Source organism: Glarea lozoyensis (genome assembly GCF_000409485.1).
Source record: "Glarea lozoyensis ATCC 20868 chromosome Unknown GLAREA18, whole genome shotgun sequence".
In the NCBI taxonomy this organism is placed as follows: Eukaryota; Fungi; Ascomycota; class Leotiomycetes; order Helotiales; family Helotiaceae; genus Glarea; species Glarea lozoyensis.
This window is the reverse complement of record NW_007360992.1, coordinates 822,667-842,895: the sequence shown is the minus strand read 5'-3', so window position 1 is coordinate 842,895 and position 20,229 is coordinate 822,667. Positions and strand designations below refer to the sequence as shown.

The 20,229-nt window shown below is 41.1% G+C and overlaps 7 protein-coding genes across 7 annotated transcripts; 2 read left to right on the top strand and 5 right to left on the bottom strand.

Annotated features, from left to right (window-relative positions):
- Window positions 1-4,808: 4,808 nt before the first annotated feature.
- Window positions 4,809-5,663, bottom strand: GLAREA_12517 (Nucleotidylyl transferase; the record flags this gene model as incomplete). Its single annotated transcript, XM_008083299.1, has 1 exon — window positions 4,809-5,663. The coding sequence occupies one exon, from the start codon at window positions 5,661-5,663 to the stop codon at window positions 4,809-4,811; it is 855 nt and encodes a 284-aa protein (XP_008081490.1).
- A 1,604-nt stretch (window positions 5,664-7,267) lies between these two features.
- GLAREA_12516 (alpha/beta-Hydrolase) lies at window positions 7,268-8,738 on the bottom strand (the record flags this gene model as incomplete). Its single annotated transcript, XM_008083298.1, has 6 exons — window positions 7,268-7,351; window positions 7,419-7,574; window positions 7,630-7,750; window positions 7,809-7,992; window positions 8,039-8,466; window positions 8,518-8,738. 6 exons carry the CDS (start codon window positions 8,736-8,738, stop codon window positions 7,268-7,270), a joined length of 1,194 nt encoding a protein of 397 aa, XP_008081489.1.
- Window positions 8,739-9,640: 902 nt separating this feature from the next.
- On the top strand, window positions 9,641-10,684 carry GLAREA_12515 (uncharacterized protein; the record flags this gene model as incomplete). Its single annotated transcript, XM_008083297.1, has 2 exons — window positions 9,641-10,441; window positions 10,493-10,684. 2 exons carry the CDS (start codon window positions 9,641-9,643, stop codon window positions 10,682-10,684), a joined length of 993 nt encoding a protein of 330 aa, XP_008081488.1.
- A 1,014-nt stretch (window positions 10,685-11,698) lies between these two features.
- GLAREA_12514 (uncharacterized protein) lies at window positions 11,699-14,182 on the bottom strand (the record flags this gene model as incomplete). Its single annotated transcript, XM_008083296.1, has 1 exon — window positions 11,699-14,182. The coding sequence occupies one exon, from the start codon at window positions 14,180-14,182 to the stop codon at window positions 11,699-11,701; it is 2,484 nt and encodes an 827-aa protein (XP_008081487.1).
- A 281-nt stretch (window positions 14,183-14,463) lies between these two features.
- Window positions 14,464-14,935, top strand: GLAREA_12513 (uncharacterized protein; the record flags this gene model as incomplete). The annotated part of the gene is made up of 4 exons (XM_008083295.1): window positions 14,464-14,471; window positions 14,614-14,698; window positions 14,760-14,820; window positions 14,877-14,935. 4 exons carry the CDS (start codon window positions 14,464-14,466, stop codon window positions 14,933-14,935), a joined length of 213 nt encoding a protein of 70 aa, XP_008081486.1.
- A 359-nt stretch (window positions 14,936-15,294) lies between these two features.
- On the bottom strand, window positions 15,295-16,778 carry GLAREA_12512 (ENTH/VHS; the record flags this gene model as incomplete). Its single annotated transcript, XM_008083294.1, has 5 exons — window positions 15,295-16,169; window positions 16,217-16,417; window positions 16,485-16,576; window positions 16,634-16,665; window positions 16,713-16,778. 5 exons carry the CDS (start codon window positions 16,776-16,778, stop codon window positions 15,295-15,297), a joined length of 1,266 nt encoding a protein of 421 aa, XP_008081485.1.
- Window positions 16,779-17,983: 1,205 nt separating this feature from the next.
- Window positions 17,984-18,480, bottom strand: GLAREA_12511 (uncharacterized protein; the record flags this gene model as incomplete). Its single annotated transcript, XM_008083293.1, has 2 exons — window positions 17,984-18,067; window positions 18,115-18,480. The coding sequence occupies 2 exons, from the start codon at window positions 18,478-18,480 to the stop codon at window positions 17,984-17,986; spliced, it is 450 nt and encodes a 149-aa protein (XP_008081484.1).
- Window positions 18,481-20,229: the final 1,749 nt, after the last annotated feature.

Below are 20,229 nucleotides of genomic sequence, written 5' to 3'. Positions count from 1 at the left end.
CTAACCCTAACCCTAACCCTAACCCTAACCCTAACCCTAACCCTAACCCTAACCCTAACCCTAACCCTAACCCTAACCCTAACCCTAACCCTAACCCTAAGTCTCTCGAAATTCGAGCTACTACTACTAGAAATATAATCTCTATTAGACTATAAATTATTATTAGATTAATAGCTAGATAGCCTAGCTTTAATAAGAGTAATTTCTTATAATACTTTTGCCTTTATAGTTATAGGTTTATAGTATAACTCTATTTCTATACAAACGTCTAAGGAAATTTCCTTTTAACGTAGTATTAATATTATAGCGTCTTAACTACTATTCGAGAAATAATTATTAGATAGTAGTTAAGAAAGAATATTATTATCTCTATTAATATACTATAAAGAATCTATTAAGAGTATATTAATAACTAGCAAAGTAGATTAAAAATAACTATAATAGAATTATTATTAAATATACTATTATATAGTATTAGAATATAATTACTTTATTAGAGTAGAATCTTAAGGTTTAGGTAAGGTCTAGTAATCTTTATTCTAAATTATATTAGTTAGGTATTATCTTTTAGATATTTAATATTTAATATATTATATTAAGTATTAGAGGTATTACCTTAATAGTATATTATAGACTAATAACCTCTCTCTCTTTTTCTTTATCTTCTCGCTAAAGGTTAGACTTCTTAATACTTTTTAGTAGAATATCTTAAAGAGAACTTATAGAATTATAAGTAATTTCTAAAGAGAGTTAGATAATAGGTTATATAATCGTAGAAGCCGAATTTACTAGAATAAAACCTCTATAAGTATAGGATTTATAGTATAATAGATAGACTTAAATATAGGTTATAACTTCTATAAGAGAAGAAAGTTAAAGCGAAGGGCTAGGCTATTATAGGCAAATTAGTAAAGAGAATATAGGTAATCTAGTTAAATAGAAGAGTTTATATATAGACAATAGACGTATTAACAAAGCTAGAATAGTAGAGAGTTAAGAGCTTTTCGACGTCGATCGAGTATAATATTAAGGTTAGATTAATAGTTAGTCGGTTAAGTTTAAAGAGAGCTCTAAATCGTTATTTTGACTTACTCGACTACTTAACTATATAACTTAAGTAGTTATCTAAAGTTAAGTCGATAGTTCTATTAGTATAGAAATATCTTAAATCTAAGTAGTAGTAGAAGGGTAAATTAGAGAGTTACTTTAAATTCTAATATTTAGAAAACCTAATCTTCGACGTCTTTCTTAGATAGTAGTAGTCTTTCTACGCCTTCTTTCTATACTATTAAGTCTTAGTCGACTAACTAGTTTCTTTTTAGGTACTATAACAAAGTTTAAGGGTAGTTAAAAGCTAAGAATATATAATTATTATAATATAAACTATAATTATATTACCTAAAGAGAGAGTAAAAGAGAAGAGAGGCGGTAGTAAATTATATATATAGGTCTAAATTAATTAGAGGTAAAATTTATATAATATAAATCTTAATAAGAAAGACTTATATATAATAATAGAGCGATCTAAAGTCGATTTTATAGTATATTAATATCTATATTACAAAATAATAAATTATAATTAATAGAGTTATAAGTTATTATTAAAGATAATAGTATAGTTTTTATACTATAGTAGTATACTACTTATATTATCTATATAGACCTAAATTATTTAGCGGTAGTTAGTAGCTATATTAAGAAGGTATTCTATCTTAAGTACCTCTACTTACGTATAATAATAGAGCGATATAATATTAATTTAATACTAAATAGATATCTATATTAAAAGATAATAAACTTTAATTAATAGAGTTATAAGTTATTATTAAAGGTAATAGTATAGTTTTTATACTATAGTAGTATATAGATTACGTATATAGGCCTAAACTATTTATAAGTAATATTATAAATATATAATAACTTAATATAAATAAGTTATATGTAACTATAAGTTAGTTTCTAGGTAGGTATAGTATATATTTAATATAATACTAAGTTATATCTATTTATTTTTAGTATTAATTAAGACTTTAGTTAATAGAGTTTTAGTAGAGTTATAATATTAACCCGAAGCCGTCTAGCTATAAAGCCGCCGCTAAACGTATAGACTATTATCTTTATTATAAAGTCTTTATTTTATTCTCTCTATTTTCTATTAGCTAATTTAAACTAATTAGTCTCTTTAAAGTTAGTTATAATACGTTCTACCTCTTCTATAAAGCTATAGTAGTCTATTATCTTTACTATAGTTACTATATATATCTAAATAGAATTTAAGAAGGTATTCTTAAGGTAGCTAATCTTAGTATCGCTTTCCTAGCTCTCTTCGCTAGTATATAGTAGAAGTTTATTAAATTCTAGCTAGTATTTATACTATAGTTAACCTAGAGAGTATTTTATATTCAATAGCCTCTCTAGGGCTTTAGCCTTCTTGTTACTATCTATAAAAGTCTTGTTAAGTTATATAAAAAATACTTCGAGCTTCTTACTATAAGTAGTATCTCTCTTTTTCTAGAAGTACTTTATTCTAGCTTTTTTCTAGAATAAAAGAGTATTATAGATAGCGTTCTAATAATACTCTATAGAGAGAGTTAGTTTTACTATAAAACTTACTCTATATAAGTTTTTAAGTCTTAAAAGGTAATTCTAAAAGGTATCTACTTATCTATTCTAGGTTAGTAGGTACTAATCTCTAGGGTCTAATAGTTATCTATTAGACTATAACTTATTCGCGTTAAGAGAGGCGATTAGAGCTCTTAAAAGGTTATTTATAGAGAGAGAGTTTTCTAACGTACTTAGTTAACTCTCTTCTTTCTCTCTACGTTTTTCTATAGAATACTCTCTTTTTAACTCGGCCTCTATCTCTTATTAGTATATATAAACTCTTTAAAGTACTTCTAATAACTTAGTATTTATTAATACTTATTATTATTATTTCTCGGTAGCTAATAAGCTTTCGCTAGTAGATAGTATAAACCTATTAGATTAGGGGACTTATCTTAGATCTATAATTAATCGAACTTAATATTACAGAAAAGCTATATATATATAAAGACTTACTTATAAGATTAAATAAGTTCGATAAAGAAGAGAGAAGAATTCTACTTAGAGCCTACCTTTTATATATAGAAGTATAGCGCTTAGTAGTAGTATTTTATATAGCGTATTAGAGTAGGGCCCTCGCTTAGTAAGTACTAGTATATATAGCTAGTATTCTACCTCTAGAGTCTAAACCCTTATATTCTCTATTTAAAGTAATAGTTTTTAGTAACTTATATTATTAGTAATAAGAAGTTATAAACTAATTAGTAACTATTTTAACTATAATATTACTTAATAGTTAAAATATAACTTCTTTTATTAGTCTATTTATTATTACTATAATATTTATATAACTATTACTTTTAGAAAGCTTATTACTAAAGTTAACTAAGAACTAAAAGTAGTTTAAAGAATTCTTACTATCTATCTCTTTAAACTTTATTTCTTCTATAGTATTATAGAAAAGTAGTATATATACTAAGCTTTCTTAAAGAATATAATAAGTTTAATAAAGAAGAAAGAAGAAGTTAACTTAGACTTTAATATTTAAGTATATATAAGTACTACTAAAGAGGTAGACTTAGAGTTAAGACTACTATAGTAGCTATAAAAGAAGAAAGGAGAAAGGCTTTCGCTATAGAGGAGGGCTGTAGACTTAGAGAATAGAAACGTAAAATAAAAACACTTAAAAATACGTAGAAGGTAAAGTGTAAGGAAGATAAGCCAAATAAGCTAAGAAGATAGGATCATGACGTGCTAGCATTCGAAGATGTAGAGGTTAAGCGAAAGGATCTAGGGAGTGTAAGTAGTAGTCAAAATACGATATTTATTAGTCGACGTGGCCAGAATACCTATATTTTGTCAATTAAGTTAACGAAACATACATATTTCGTCTACAGTTTTGAGGAAGTGACATTTTAGACTCTGTCTAATTTACTAAATATAAGTCAGAAGAAATATCAAGATAGTTAGTGACACTCTTGTCGTCTGTCGCAAGCCCGTCAGTGGAGAATTGATGAAGTAACGCTCTAGTGCTACTTTGTAGAGAGTCACATTTCTACTAGTGTATTACAAGATTAACGGGGCATTCATTAAAGGGTTAGACATTAAGACACTGCAGAATGCTTTTGAGCACTCCTCAAACACGCGTTATTCCTCTAAAAATAGAGGCAATATCGCATATCTACTCAATTGAATCAAGTAACGGTAGCATTTTGCGCAGTTTCATTGTCTGTCGAAGGACGTGTCCCGTCAGTCTTGTAGCACACTAGTAGTATCGGAGAATACTTTACAAAAAGAAGGATTTTCACGATTATCGCTCTTTGTCAGTGCGTCTTTAAAGTGAAAGCGCTAAGACTAGAAGCAAGTACATTTATTCATCTACATGTCTAAATCTATTAGCTATTGCGCCAGTGTCATGGAACGAAAACCAAGCTTACCCATCTGCGAAGTTCTTAGACTGGTTGCAACTCTAATATCTCATGAATGCATTATTCTCCATCATAGGAGCAGGCCGGAAAGCCGGGGTAATCTACATCGAGCGTTTCTATAATTGATATCCAAACCACAGGCACGCCAGCCTCGTATCCAACACCCTTTCCGACGCATCAGCCAAGGACAAATCAATCCGTCCATGTACAAACCTCCTCGGCCAGCTCTGCGCGCGCAGGTATCATAACCCGTGGGTGCTCCACCAACTCAGCGATCGCTGGTTGTTGTGTATAAACAAGTTCCTGAAGCCGTACTGGCTTTCCATGACGGATGTTTTACGCAGGCACCCCATTGTACAACCCATGCGACCGTATGTAATCAATGACCTTGGGTGGAAGATCAAAGACATCTTCCCCATTCTTGATCTGGGCGCGGATTCTCGTTGAGCTTACTTCGTTCTCGAATGAATTGACCTGCCAAATTTTGTCGTACTTCATCAAAGGCTTGAGAGCGGTGTTGATGTCCGTCTGAGCAGGCCGTTCCACCACAAACATGCCGTAGTCTCCAAGAATCTGCTCGAGATCCGCAGGATCCCACACTTTTGGATCGCCCATGGTCACAGCCACATCGGCGCCAACGAGTAGAGCTATTTGCGCCTTCTTGTAAATCCCGTCTGCGGTTTGTATGCCTCCCATTTCCTCATTGATCGCCTGGTCGAAATGTCGCAAAGCATCAATCGTGGTACTGTAAACTGGCTCACCAGCCTCATCGTGCCGTAATGCTTCCCATGAATCAACCATGATGTCCGTTGTGTCCTCCACCGCCAATGAGCACATCACCAGGCGATGATGCGCCGGCACCAAAGACGGCTTCTTGTAGGCATCACTGACGGGACTGAGGTAACTGCCGACCACTTCGAAATTCGTCTTCTTGTTGGCGTACTTCTCGGCCATTTCGAACATTTGGAGGTGGAGGATGGAGATAGGCGAGAAGCTGCCGCATGCGACGAGAACGAGGGGGGTCTTTTCCGGATTCGTCATGCGCCGTTTCAATTTGTTGTGCAGAAAGCTGTATGGTGTGCGCGATGTTATCGGCCTCGTAGGCTTCGGCAGTGTCTGCGTTTGTGCTTGTGGATGTGTTCCATTCGATTGCTGAGCGACATCTGTTCCATTCGGCGTTACGGAGCCCATCGTGGGATGTGGTTGAGGGGGGGTCGCGGAGGTCGCGGGGATGATGGCGTGGTATCGCGGTGGATGGTGGTGGATGGAAGATGATGTTGTGTAATGCGCCAGAGAAGGGAGATCTATGTCTTTATATCCAATATTCGATAACGAAAGCAGAATGAGTCGGAGCAGAATGAGTCGGGCCAAAGTTGGTATCTGAAAAGAAAGTTGCGCAGACGTGGGGTGTTCTCGGTGAGTGGGGAGGGGTAGAGAAGGCCGCTATCAGGTTACATAAGCCTGCTATGACTCCCCCCTAAACCCCTACACTAGCGAGACTAGGCAAGTCGAAGGAGATTAAGCACAAGGATCTGCCGCAATGCGACGGTACGTACTTGCTTATGCTTTGCAGCTAGCTACCTAGTAGTTGCGCAATTACTCACATGAATTACACACTTACTTAACATCTAAAGGTTTTGCTATGTAAAAGCACCCCTCGTTCTAGACTATCTGAGTATGTCCCATTCACTTTATACCCATACATAACGTATTTCTTTTCCTCTGAGACAGCCAACGCAACAGGAAATAGTGCAGATGTATACTGAAATTGTGGCTTTTCAACGTCCACCATGCCAAGGTCCCACAGCTACGGTAGAGGCCCCTCGATTAAGCGAATGACCCTTTGACAAAGGGTTTTGTACATGCGTCAAATATGTTGGTTCCTTTCTCAGTCGTCTTTGATCCAAGATAAATTACTTATCCAAAGCAGGTCCTGTTTACATCACAAAGCTACATGCTATTACATTATTACCTAACACTTCCATACCCAAATGGCAAACTCGGTAATGTGACCTGCAGCTCAATCCTGGGCGGCCCCGTCCGGTCATATACCTATTTGGCTGACGATGACTCCGTTAGACACTGCGCCTCCGAACATACTGAAATGATTACTATCTGCAAGCTTTTTGGAATTTGATTGTAGCTCTCTCTTCATTTAGACTTCCATTTACCAAAAGATAGTAGCGTTGTCAGGTGTTAATTCCTGTCAAAATTAAAAGACTATCCAAGCAATTGTGAATATCTTTAAGAAGCAGCCATACCAAAATAAGAGGACATCAGTTGTTAGTTCTGGTCAAGTTCAAAGAAGAATAATCGAATGTGAATATGGCTGAAATCGCACATGGCTAATAATTTGTACACATACCAACAACTCCTTTCTGATAAAGGCTCTGCCACGTATTTGCGATTGATTACCAAACTTCTTTTGCAAAATCTACATCTACTTAATTTGTTGTGATAGGTTTACTATATCACCTATTTCCAATAAGACTCAGCATAAATGTCAGGGAAAGATCGTTCAGAACACGACGTTCTTTACACCATTTTAATTGAAGAAGTGTCTCGCCAGTCTCGTAAAGCGCCGGTTCTCTGCCATGTTCTAATCAGCCGCCATTTTGATATGACTTGAGACAATTAGTTCGATCCATCTCATCGATTTATCAGGTTCGGTGAAATTGATGTTCGGATTCTTCAGCTACGATGAATTACTAAAATACCAAACTACGATAAAATATGCAGATTCCCACGATTTCACGTCCTCATCCTGAAACTATTGGACTGCGAGACAGAACTATTCAAGCTTTCCAAACTTGCGCAACGAATTCCTCGATGTCCTGAAGCAGGACGGATGGTCGTTCCAGTGCAGCAAAATGCCCTCCCTATATTGAGTTTATTAGTCTCTTTCCAGAAATTTATCGGATACAGGCAAAGTTCGGCACCGCTTACAGAATCATGTTGGCGATAGAATACCAAATCACCCGTTGTAGCCGCCCAACTCCTTGGTATTGGAGCAAGTTCTTTAGGGAACCAAGAAAACCCGAAAGGCTTTGTAATGTGCCATTTGGGATCTTCATGTGCTCCTACGTTTCCTGGCGTGTACAACTATGAAACGATGTCAGATACAGTGGCATGAAAGTTGGGTTCGAAGGCGATATACTTGACGGTAAGGATAAAGAGACGTCGGCAGCGTTTCTGTAAGCCAGTAAAGTGTCACAGACTCAAGAATAGTATTGAGTGGCGGATCTTCGTCAGTCCAGGCGAGGAATTTCTCTGCAATCCTGGTAGTTGTTAGCATTTTCTCTCGTCCATTGAGGAAACCTAATCTTAGGCGCTTACCATGCCAAAAGTGATAATGGATTACTCGTAAGGACGAAAGACAAAGTCCCTGGTTTGGTGGCATGCTGAAGAGCATACGAGCTCCCCAATTTCATGAACTCTTCCGTCCGTTTCAACCCTACTTGTTCTGGTTTCGTCAACTCACCCGAGACATCTTTCGGTTCTGGCATAATGCAAAAGTTTACTTCTCGATATCAGCAAAGGACATAAAGACACGCAAGGTTCCATACCATGAACACCCTTGCAACTGTCATGCTCAGCAGCCATGACGCGAGCAACTTTACTTCCCACATCACCACCTTGAACAAGATACCCGTTTCCAAATCCAAGATCTTTCATCAGCTTATCGAAGATTCGCGCTACATCTTCGATGCGAAAATCACGATCCAGAGGAGGCGGCGATGAGAATGCATAGCCGGGAAGGGAAGGAACAATGACGTGATATGGCAGCGTCTCTGGTGTGTATTTTTTCCGAAGCAAATTCAACATTGGTAGAAATTCTAGAAAGTTTCCGGGCCATCCGTGAAGGAGGACCACCGGCACAGCATCTGGTTTCTGAGAGATCAGTGCTGCGAAATGGATTTGGTGTGGTCCGGATTGGTCTGCGATGTCCAATGTAAAGTTTGGGAAAGAGTTTATCATGTCTTCCGTCTTGCGCCTAGAAGATTGAGTTAATGATTCGACCTGAAACATCCAGACACTGATTTACCAGTCAAAGCTCTCCCACTTCTTTTTCGCGTCTATCATCCAGTCTCGGGTTACTCCATACTGGCGACTTTCCATAGAAGTCTCGTATGTTTCCGGTGGGAGCTTGGAGAGTTTGAGAAGCTTGATCATGTCATCTATTTCATTTTGTGGTATAGCGACCTTGAAGAACGTGAGCCCTTTGGGGAGCCTCGCTGGAAACTTGGCAAATGCGTCGAGACTCATATTTCTTCTAATAATCTGGAAGATTTGACCTGTCAAAATTTGAATAAGTCCCTAACTGCGACAATCAAGTGATGAATTTCAACATCTGGACACAGACACGTACTGATAGATATATCGTTCCCGTGTCACTACAAGGGCGTATGTAGGTACATTTTGACCAGTAAGATCCCAGTAATCACAACGCACGCCTTTCCCAACACCCGGCTATCTCACGACGTCACAATGTCTGAAATCTCAATGATCCAAAGAATCTGAGTCATTACTCAGCCGTGACGTCCGGGCGACCTTATGCTCCAGATTATCAAGCAAGCTTTTATGCGCATGCAGAGCTGCAAGTCTACAGCACATGCAACCGAGTTTTATTTTGTGTTGACGAATTGTGCTTACTTTTGGCCGGCTCGCAGAGACAAAATAAACGGCAGAGCCTCTTTACTTGGTATAAATTTGTCGTGCGCTTTAGAGCTGTCAGGCGACTTGCAATACAGCTTTATTTTGAATAGAGTTGACAGGAGCGTATTTGCTCAAAACAATTGACGAAATATCATATAGTTCGTCAACTGTTCTAAGCAACGTGTTTGACTACTCTCATCTCGACCACATCGCAGCCGGGGTGGTAGATTTCGACTCGTGGGAAGTTTCATGTGAACTGAGTGACGATGACTTCTTTACTAGGAAGTGCTAGTAACAGGCATCGTTGTGAGACTAATTCCAACCATCACTCAAGCGAGGCCCCTATCATCACTAGTGAGGTGGTCTCCTATAAGTAACACTTAGCCGTCGCACATTTGCTTCTGCCACCTCGACATTTTTGGATCTGTCAAGAATCTTGCAATTTCGCTGTCAACTCTCTACAACACTGAACCCAACATCTCTCGCCATTCACGCCCCATCGCACATCAAAAATGGATACCGACACATCTACTCTGGCGCTGCCATTGATTTCCGAGAAGGATTACATCAGCATCTCAATTCCACCATCGGAAGTGCTCAAACAAGAAAAAGCAGAGGACGAAAAAACCATTTACGATTGTAAAGAGGAGCGACTTTCTGGCTTGCAGGGATCTGGAAACTCTATCACGCATGCTCAAAAACACTCAATGAATATCCCATCACGTGGTGCAGAGGATTCATGGTCTTTCACCATTGGACTTGGATGTTTTGCCATTATAATATTTATCTTGCTCTCTGCAACCTTCTGGTGGCAAACTCTCTTCATCCTGAGTGAAGATACTGGAACCTCGCCAGATCAGTTGTTTACAATAATAATCTGGGCCTCTGTGGTGGTCGGCTCTTTATTTACTCTTTTGGCCAGAAAAGTGTTCATCAACGGGAGGAGAACTGCCAGAAACATAGAGCCGTCTTTTGTGGCGGAAACGAAGATTATTCCGACAGATATCTTGCTAGAGCACGTTACCACGAATTTATACCAACCCCCACAATTTAAGTGGAATGAAATCGGGGATATATGTACTTGCGAGTATTTTGCCTATAGTCTTGCGAACCCGTCCCAGCCCGTCGCCTCCGAGTTCTCACTGCGGTCAATTCTTTTGCAATCGCTTTTCGGCTACTTATGCTGTGTCACTGTAGTCACCGCTCTAGGTTCTCTTTATTTTGGTGTTCTTATTCAACTATTATCTGGAGAACTGGATGTTATTTGGACATTTTTTACTTGGGATATTGCACTCATAGTTCAACTCTCTATAGTAATTGCTTTTACGTATAATATGCTGGAAGGACTAAGACAAAAGGGATAGATGGCACAAATGGCAGATTTTTCAAGCGAACCGAGGAAACATTGTTTGGAGGCTGAAGAAAAAGCGATAAAGAGGGAAAATATCGAGCTGTGTATTAGAGCTATATTCTACGGTGAAGAGAATACCCCGGAGGATACGAAGAAGGCGTGGGAGAAGTTCATAAAGCCTATCTTTGATGCTATCATTCTATAGATACGGAAATCTAAAGACCTCAAGTTCTTATAGATAAATGTTATATTCAATACACTTATCGTTCGACAAGTCGAGCTTTTTCTGCTAATATATTCGTGTAAATTGAACATAGATCCATCGGCAGGTATCTGACTCGTCCAGACTGATAGTTTCTCTAATCAAGCATTAAAAACAAGCCAGATTCCAATAGCTCTGAAAACATACCACTGAATAGGTACGAAAAGGAAACCAGTGGTAGAGTTTCGCGACAAGGCAAGTAAGTCAATGTAACAATCATAAGATTATCACAACCCAGCTCTACAACTTAGTGAAAAGTCTCACCTAAGATGTGACTCATCCCATCAAATTGTCTCATGTAACTCAAAGAACTATAGCAAGTTTTCCGAAACGTGACAATCCTCGCGGCAGACACAATCAATAGCAGAACCTTCCAACGGCTGGATTTACTTAAAATACAAATTAGAGAGAATGGATACTTCTACTCATTACCTCACAATAGGCAGTGTCAAACGCAAGGCAAGGATTTACACAAGTCCCAGTAAAATCTCACCAGCCTCGCTGTGAGCAAAAGTAAATAGTAGAACCTTACAAATCTTCTTTGAACCTCAGGCATAATTGAGAGAGAGCAACTGTGTCTACTATGGCTTTCATTTCAAGCAGAGTCTGAAAGCATTTATTTCCTGAAAATGATAGACGAATCCACGATATTTCGTCAACGTGGTTGAAGAAATATCTCGTTCTAAATGCTATTTAAATGAGCCAGCCAACCGATCCAGTAAGTAAAGGAACCCGAAGAGGTAGGACAAGAGAGTTTTAACGTAGCAAGTAAGGAGAATGGACAAGCGTAGCTGGGAGCTGTGGAGATCCAACAGAGTCACATTCCACAAAGCAATATCAGGGTCGAGAAAGGAACATGGAAGCGAAAATAAAATGCTTGTCACATAGCTGAAAACCATTGCCTCAAAACAGATGAGCTAATGTTTAGAATTGGGTATCTGTAATAACAACAAAAAATTACTTCCGGTCCCTTTCACGCTTTGCCTTCGCAACCGCTTTTTCCTGCCTTCTCCGCACTCTCCCCAAAACCTTTCCGGAGCGAAAATCATCTAATTGAGGAACCTGGAGTTGTCTCCACACATTGGCACCGAAAGCATCATTGAGTTGGGAAATGATCTCCTGGTAGCTTTCTTCTTGCCTACCATAACGCAACCGAAGGTTAAGTCTCGCGCGACGATTGTGTTCTTTTGTCGATATACCGGGACCATAGTATATAGTAAGTCTTGTAACCAAAGCCTTCCGGACAGCCTCCATGTTAATATGAACGTTTTTGGCAAACAGCTTTTGCAAAATTCTTATACCAAAAGTCATCTTACGTGGTGGCACAATGCGATATCGCCCAGGAGACTTAAGGCGTCTGCTGTTTAGCGCGTATATCTTTCTAGAAAACCCGAAGCGCATGCTATTTAGTGCGTGGATGAATCCCCATTCGACGAGAGCTTTTTGGAACGAAGCAGGGAATATGATCTTAAGTGGATGCAGTGGGTGTGAGTTTGGGAGCCTGGTTTCAAGCCGATGCCGTCTGATTACGCCACCAGCAATACTTTTAGGACTGTACCAAGTGGCCAGGAACAAACACAGCTTTTCGAGTTCAGCGAGTCGCCCAAGCATCCCAAGCCTTTTCATGATCTCTCGCCATACGCCAGGTGGAATGTAGCTGCCAGAATATGCTATACGCTTTATTGTAGAAAGAATGAACTCAATATCATCAGTGTCCTTTGAAATGGGCTTTTTACCTTGCCGCCGTGACCCACGGAAATATTGAGCAATTCGGAACAAGGAAAATCCACTGACAGGCGTCCCGTTCCGTTGCATCGAATCTAACGTAGCATGGAGTGCTTTTGTATCGCCTCGCCGAGCATGTAATCTGAGAATTAAATTGTCCTTTGTAATCTTGGGGGTCTTGCTGCGCAGCTGCTGTATGGATAACGTCCTCCTGTACTGGACCCAATCCTTGTTCTCGGCATAAGTTGACAGAAGAATTTCTTGAAGTGATGAATCCTCCAAAGTATCTGGATGCTGATCGCTCTGTAGCAAGCTCTCCAGGTTTTCATATTCTCTATCGTGGGCGAATTTTACCACTGCGCGAGAATACACAGAGGAACCGACTGAAATCCCCAGTTTTTGTAGCTGCATGATTCTCTCGTGCAATTTCATAAATTCAGGTTCACGCAGCGCGATAGCTTGCAGCGATAATGGACCAATTTCTTCAACGCCTAGAGCATGGATCGAGTTGATCGCAACATCTAACGAAACCCATCGTGTAGCAAACCACCGTGCACCTAGCCTGTCATTGTATGGCTTGGGACTAATTTTGAAATACGCTCCGTGGATTCGGTTCATCATTTCGCGGGTTACCTTAAGGCTCGTGCTGAGGCTGGGTGCAAAGGAAACGCCAGCATCTGCAATGCTCTGGGTAACTTTGATTGCATTCGGCATGTCATAAGCAGTAAGGTATGAAAGGAGTCGGTCCACGGCATCTCTTGAGACTGGTTTGTCCTCATGTTTCATGAAAAACATATGCCAGTTTACAGCAGAACCAAAGTCTTCCTGGTCACACAAGACATTGATGACGTTTGTATAGGCATTGCGATGAGTATTTTCCTCGTAAATTTGCTGGAGAGCCGAAACGTTTCCCTTTCGCATCACCACCGTACGGCACATTGCTGCAAAAGCGTGAGGCCCAGGAGGATGCCGAGATAACAGTCGTTCATGCCATTGAATAGCTTCCTCCCCAGTTCCGCTAATGAGAAAGTGCTGTATAACACGAACGTAGAGTTTTCGCCAGCGTACCGTTCGGGTGTCGTAAATCTCGTCCGCATATTGACAAATTTGCTCCAAAACTATAGGGTTATCGAATCCTAACTGCAGAAAGGTAGACCACATCCTGTCCGATATCGAGGAAGTGGTAGGTAGCTGGACATTTCTTGCACGGACTGCGTCCCAGAACATTTGCACCCCTTCTCTTCCAAACTTCCTGTAACGATGCTCTAGTAGCAACGCCCAAAGCGCCATATCATTTCCATGCTGGTCCGGGTCGAGCAGTTTGGGGGTATTCGTGACCTGAGTCAAATCCGATTCATAATCGAGCTGCGACACTGTAGACAATTGTTTCTGCCATGGTTCCTCCCATGGTCCATGAATACGAAGGTATCCTTCCTTTCTTGTGTAAAGCGCGCTCTGGTTAATGCCATTGCGCTCACCACTTGGTTGTCGAGAGTTTCCATCGCTCGTTGCGCTTGGTCGGCTGGTGTTTACGTTCTCGAGATCCTCAGCTACAGCCACCGCGGCAGCTGTGAATTGTCTAACTCCAGACCTGCATCGATATAGACATCGCCGCCGGCGGTTGTGATTTTCGGGGAGGAAGTGCTTTCCAGTCAGGTATTGTAAAAGTTCGAGGGAAGATGGCCTCGAAAGAAGCCTCTCCAGGGCGGGACGCATAATTCTCATCTGCTAAGACGCAACTGTTTCCGAGAGTATTTGCCATGGCCATTGCATTCTCGTTCGTGTGTGGTGCGTGTGAAGTGCCGTGTTCTTGAAGAAGTTGTCAACTCTCGTCTCCTTCGAGACAGCTTCGAGAATCTTGGGAGCTGCAGGTGGAGAACTGCGCTTAGTCATCCGGGCCGCTAGACAACGACGGAGCTTCAACAATCGACATCACACCACTACACAACCAGACCCAAACCTCACACACATCATCCTCTCTGCACACAGCATACACAATGGCAGGGTAAGTCCGAGATCCAATGCATCGCGATACTACGAAGCAGTCGCAACAGCCGCAGGGCCTCTCAATCACCCTTGAAATACCTTTTCCGAATAGCTTCGCACGACACCCCCTTCAGAACCACAGCTAATCGCGGACTCTGCAGCTTCGTCAACCGCGAAAACCGCGTTCCCTACTACCAGCAACTCTTCCAGGAGGGTCAGAAGAAGCACATCCGTCAATGGAACCAAGTACGTTACGATCCTCGAACTAGAATCGCGTTTGGGGATTGCAAACTGATCAGGGACATAGACTGCTCGAGGACGTGGAATGTTGCGAGTGTACTATGGTACCTTTATTATTACCACTGCTGGTAGGTTCATGTTGTGAACGATACAAATATAGTCGTCTTTAGCTTACAATTTTCAGGATCAATGTGGATGATGGGTCGCATGGTATTGGGACACAAGACCTGGTGGGGGAAATAAGTAACGAATGCAGTGTGATGTTCAGTCGAGGAAAGATGGAGGGGTTCAGGGTTCGTTCAAGAAAACATTGTACATTGGAAGCAGGCAGAGAATAGAGGTTCATACTGATACGATCAATTGAGTCGTTTCTCATTGTGATAAACTCATACTGCAGTTCTCAACAGAAGCAATCTTTCCCCGGTGTAAGGGTTTTATATCGATATGGTAAAGTCTCCAATAACATGCTAGGCTACAGCCGATTCGATGGCTAGCTAATCGAAATCACCCGTCCCATGGGAGGAAATCAAATATGGCCCCCACATTCCAGCACCCGGTGCCCTTATAATATAGAATTGATAGCCATACTCTGAGGCATCTCATCAATGGCCGTTCTTATTATCCTTCCACAGTATATCGGCAACATCAGCGTCCAGCCCTTCCATTGCATCGTCACCGAGATCTGGGAAATCCGTGGCAGTACCGAACTTTCGTTTCTTGGCACTGTTACTTGCCCCGGAGGCAGGCCTGCCATACGGAGCCGACAAGCTAGCAAGCAAATCGGATCCAGCAGCTGCAAGAGGGGCGTTTTGAGGGGCGGCCATAGTATGCGCCGAGTTGTGCGCCCCATTGGCAGCATTTAAGTCGAAATCAGATACCGGTTCTGTTTGTTGTGCATGAGGATACCCAGGTGGTGTCAGCGCTTCTACTTCAGGGCGATCCGGCTCTGGCGCTGGCGTGACTGGAGAATGGCTTGTACCAGGTGATCCATCGGGAATGGCGGGTGTGCCTGGGTTACTATTTGGAGCAAATCCGCGCATTATACTGTCTTCCACTTCGTTGCGTTTTGCATCCGTCCGCTGCCGACGGGTTCGAAGTTCCATGAGCTGACTTTCTTCTGCAGCCAGTGCATCGCGATTCGCCCCGAGAATTTTCTCCAATCCATCTATAAGAACGTTTCGCGCCTTGATACTCTCGGCGACAGCGCCCTCAGCGTTGGCTAAGACTTTAAGGAGACCATTGAGCCGAGCCGCGTGTACTGGTGCAGATGGAGTAGGGACCGATGGATCATTAACTCTGTCGTATTCTTGATTTGCGGCGTTTAAAGACGTTTTCGTGGAAAGGACCAGCTGGGAAATGGTCTGCTGTGGTTCAACGAGGGGGGCCAGTTCGTTTGGAACGGCACTTGATGCAGTCGAACTCGTGAATATAGAGCCACCCATTCGTTTGCCACCTGAAGATCGGGTCTTATCTAGTTCTGCGAGACTTAGCATATGGCCTTCCATTCCATTGAGGGGTCTATACCATCAATCCTCGACTCCACGGAATCTTGTATAGGAGTTTCAAAGATCTGCCGCTGCCTCCACACTTCCACCACCCTTCGTAGCTTCTGCTGTACCTCGTTGGTTGCTCCTTTATATGCAGACGCTGTGGCTTCGGCAATGACTGGGGAGAAAGCTTTCAAGAATTCGTCCTTGCGCCGAGCTTTCGATTGTTGTGCGACTTCTGTAGCAAAATGATATCAGCATCGACTAGTAGAATACGAGGCTGAAGGGATGTTGCAGAGACATACCATTCGCAAGATAGATCAAGTTCAATCTCTTGTTGCTAGAAGAATCCTTCAACCTCTGCAGCCATAACTGTCCAGTACGGTCCGCATGTCTCCTAGATTCGATTCGTCAATTGAAATCGCCATTTACCTCAAGCAACATCTATCCATACCTATGAAACATGACCCATTGAGCGACAGTGACCTGCGACTTGTTAGTTTAAAGCAGCAAACGCAGGACGTGGAACATACGATACTCTCCTGCGTCTCATTCAAAGCTGAGAGTTTTGCAAGCACCGCATCATCGGTATAGGACATATTGTAGCTGGTGGCGTTTGTTTCACGAAAGACCGGGAGGTTTGCGCAGATATGTGAAGCTGGTTGATGGCACTTTGGAGCTGCTCTGATGACTTTACAGCTGGAACGCAATTACGATGTTAGGACCAGGAATCAACTCAAGGGTGACAAAGGGCGAGGTCTGATTGAGCAATATTATCTGCTCAACTTCAAAATTTTGTTTGATCAACCCGAGTCTGGTTGAACGGTTCGTGCACTTGAAGATATAAATCTGGCAAATTCAAATGTAATGAAAACAACATGGAAGCCCGAGGCAGCGGCAGCTCCCAGCTTCCTAGCGTGTCGCCTTGCATTATTAGCATGCAAGATTGCCTTCATGCCTGGGGCTGCCACTCGCTTAAACGCCCCACTCCAAACTCCCCCCCGTTCCCCGTCTACTTTCCTACATTTGGTTATACAATGCAACTTGCGATCCTCATCTATCTTGCTAACCCTGTATTGAATTATCTCTCATTGAGGCCAAACGAATATACGATCAATGGATAAACTGTTGCTGCACTAGTGTGTTGTAAATCTGACGGGAAATTCCTTCATTTAGAAAAACGATGATTTAGGGAGGAAACCGTATGTTTACGTTATTTTTGAGCCACATATTTGATAATACCTCTGTTGTAACAGGAAACCTGTCAGGAAGGAGTGTTAGTAAAGTCAGTTTCCGATATCAATATACTTGGAGGGTGTAGGTCCGTCTTACCTTACACTGGTGATGTATCATGCCCGAACTTTTCTTCATGTATCCTGGAGTACGAGACAGAAACAAAAATTAACTTCGCCGGCAATTCAAAGGTCGAGACATGGGATTGGACTTTTTGCAAAATGGCTTGTTTTCATTCTGTATTATGCTGGTGCCAAATACATCGGGCGCCTCCCCTATTCAGCTTGTCTTTCTCCGGTAAAACTACCAAACGTGAGCTGCGACAACGTCCCATGTTTATCAAGAAATTCACCAATGTTTTGTCGTTAAGTTCCCCGTTTTCCCACTCCTTTTTACAAGCAAAATTGAGAGTGCTGTTTCCAAGTTTGGCCACTTAGTAGACTGCAAGTATCTTGATCCATCATCCATGCGTCATGCCACAGATCTTCGAAACCGTTTTTCTTTTAGGAATTTTCTCTGGTGGTGTAGCTTCGATTGCAATACTAGCAATCAAACCGGTTCCTTTTCAACTTCAGCCCAGGTAGCGTACCTCATTATTGCGCATGCCTTCAGTCTTTCGCAGACTAGATAAATCCACAGTTGGGATCTCATTATGCTGAACTCATTTAGTCTGTCGTCGTCGGCTCTGCAGGCTTGATGAACCTGGGCGAGTTGAGCATTAGTGAACTCTCCAACTCTGATAGCGCAGATGGTTTCGCGAGAGTTGAGGATGCTTTCGGTCGGAACCAACTCGCTTGTTGCGGTCCACGTCCCTAGTGTGGGTGACTTGTCAATGGTGTAGATCCAGTTCTCTTGTAGATTGTGTACGAAAACGAATAGACACCATTGCCATTCTCCTATGCAGTTGTATCGGTCGTGCGGCTTTCCAACGCAGCGGTGCTGCTCGCTTCGAAGAACAAGATAGAGCGAATTGGGTTCAAACTTGCCCTCTCTATTAGGTTTCTTTGGTGAGGTCTCTTCTCTTTGGTACTGAGTAAGTTGCCAGTTGGTGTAATTGGGATTGAACATCTTGAGTCCTTGGATAGCGTCTGCTGTAGACAAGATCTAAAGTTGTTCTAACAGCACTAATAAAGTGTCTAGGTGGTAACAAAGAGCTGGACGGGAGATATTTGTTCAAGATATTTGAGAAAAGAGGAGAAAATAATCCATTTGAAACTACTTACAGGCATCGACATATATATGGCCGAACAATACTGCTGGTGAAGGATGTTCACCTAGTGTTGTTTGAACCCTATTTGTTTATTCACGTTAATAAGAGAAGCGAGATTTGCTCAGGGGTATCCAGTATTGAGCAGTGAACTGTCTATAAAATTAGCTTTTGCGCACCTATTCAGTTACCAGTCGCCCTTTACTTGCAAATCAGATAAGAGAATTTGAATTAAATATTCAGTGATTGGTTTTGATTATTACTCAATATTGTAAAGTTTCCACGAATGTCAAAGCACTGTTTCTATCTTCACTAGGTTGAAAAGCTGTTTCATATTCAGGAAAATTTAATCAGTGTTATGGTTTCTATTTAGCTCGTGTCACGTATTTCAATATAGAGTTCTGCTTGTTCATTTTACAGCTTTATAACATCCTGTGAGGAGCAATAGACTTCAAAGAAGCGGAGTGCTTAGAGTAAGATATTTGATATATTTGCCAGGTCTGAAGTCTAAGGTTTTCTACCTCACTCGCGATAAACTTACAGCGTGGCTCATGCCCCCAATAAATTATTATTTTGTTCATTAACAGTTCCTTTCAGGCTCAGAACATTAGTTTAAGTTAACTCGTTGCTGATGAACTGATAGGTTATACTCTTTTGGGATCTTCGTAGCTTGAGTGTGTCATGACGGAACCGCCAATTTTGCTGTCAAAATTCTTTCCTAAATTTGAGTACAGCGCATGTGTAAGAGTCTACGTGTTGTCTTTTTCGAATTTCATCGTCACTATATTGCAAGTAGTAAAGTCGAGTCCTCGGACAACGTGTAGCTATGACAGGTGGTCTTGACAATACAAATAGCGTAGCCAGATTGTTACAGAGCTAAAGTAATATTGATTCAGAGGAACAGAAAGCTTACGCCATTCTAGACTCATGTCATCTACATTTAAGAAGGGCTACTTATCATGAACAACAAGGCTTACATGATCCGGTCATGTCATAATTTTTGAGGAACAAACTATGAGTTCAAAGCTACATTCTACAACGGCTGAAAACACCAGCATTCACTAACGTGTATCATCACAGGTATTTCTTAAATGAAATTCTAAATAATACATCACAAAATTCTCGAAAAATCTGTAGGAGAGAGAAATCTAGCGTATGAAAAAGGTCAACGTGGTGGAAATAGTCAAATCTATCGTTTATTCAACGGATGACGAAATCAACAACATGAGATTTATCTATTTAATGTTCTCGCTGTAAGCAATCCTCGTGGCCCTGGCCTATTGACTTCTTGAGTATTCTTCTAATTATACTCGCTGACTTTGAAATGGAAACCAAATCTAAACATCTTTCATTTTCTGAAAAGCATAGACATATTCAACTGCAATTCTTCAACTCAATTGACCAAATATGTATATTTTATCAATCTTCCTAAGTAAGTATGTGATATCGACAGCTACTCATTTTGTCTTCCCACCCCGAGATTCGACCTAAGAACCTCATCGTAAATCAAATGGAAATAAGAAGGCTATGACAACAGTGAAAAGTCCGAAATAAGATAGTTGGTGGTATATCAAGTACTTTCTTGGAAGCGGCTTCTTTTTCTGAAACGT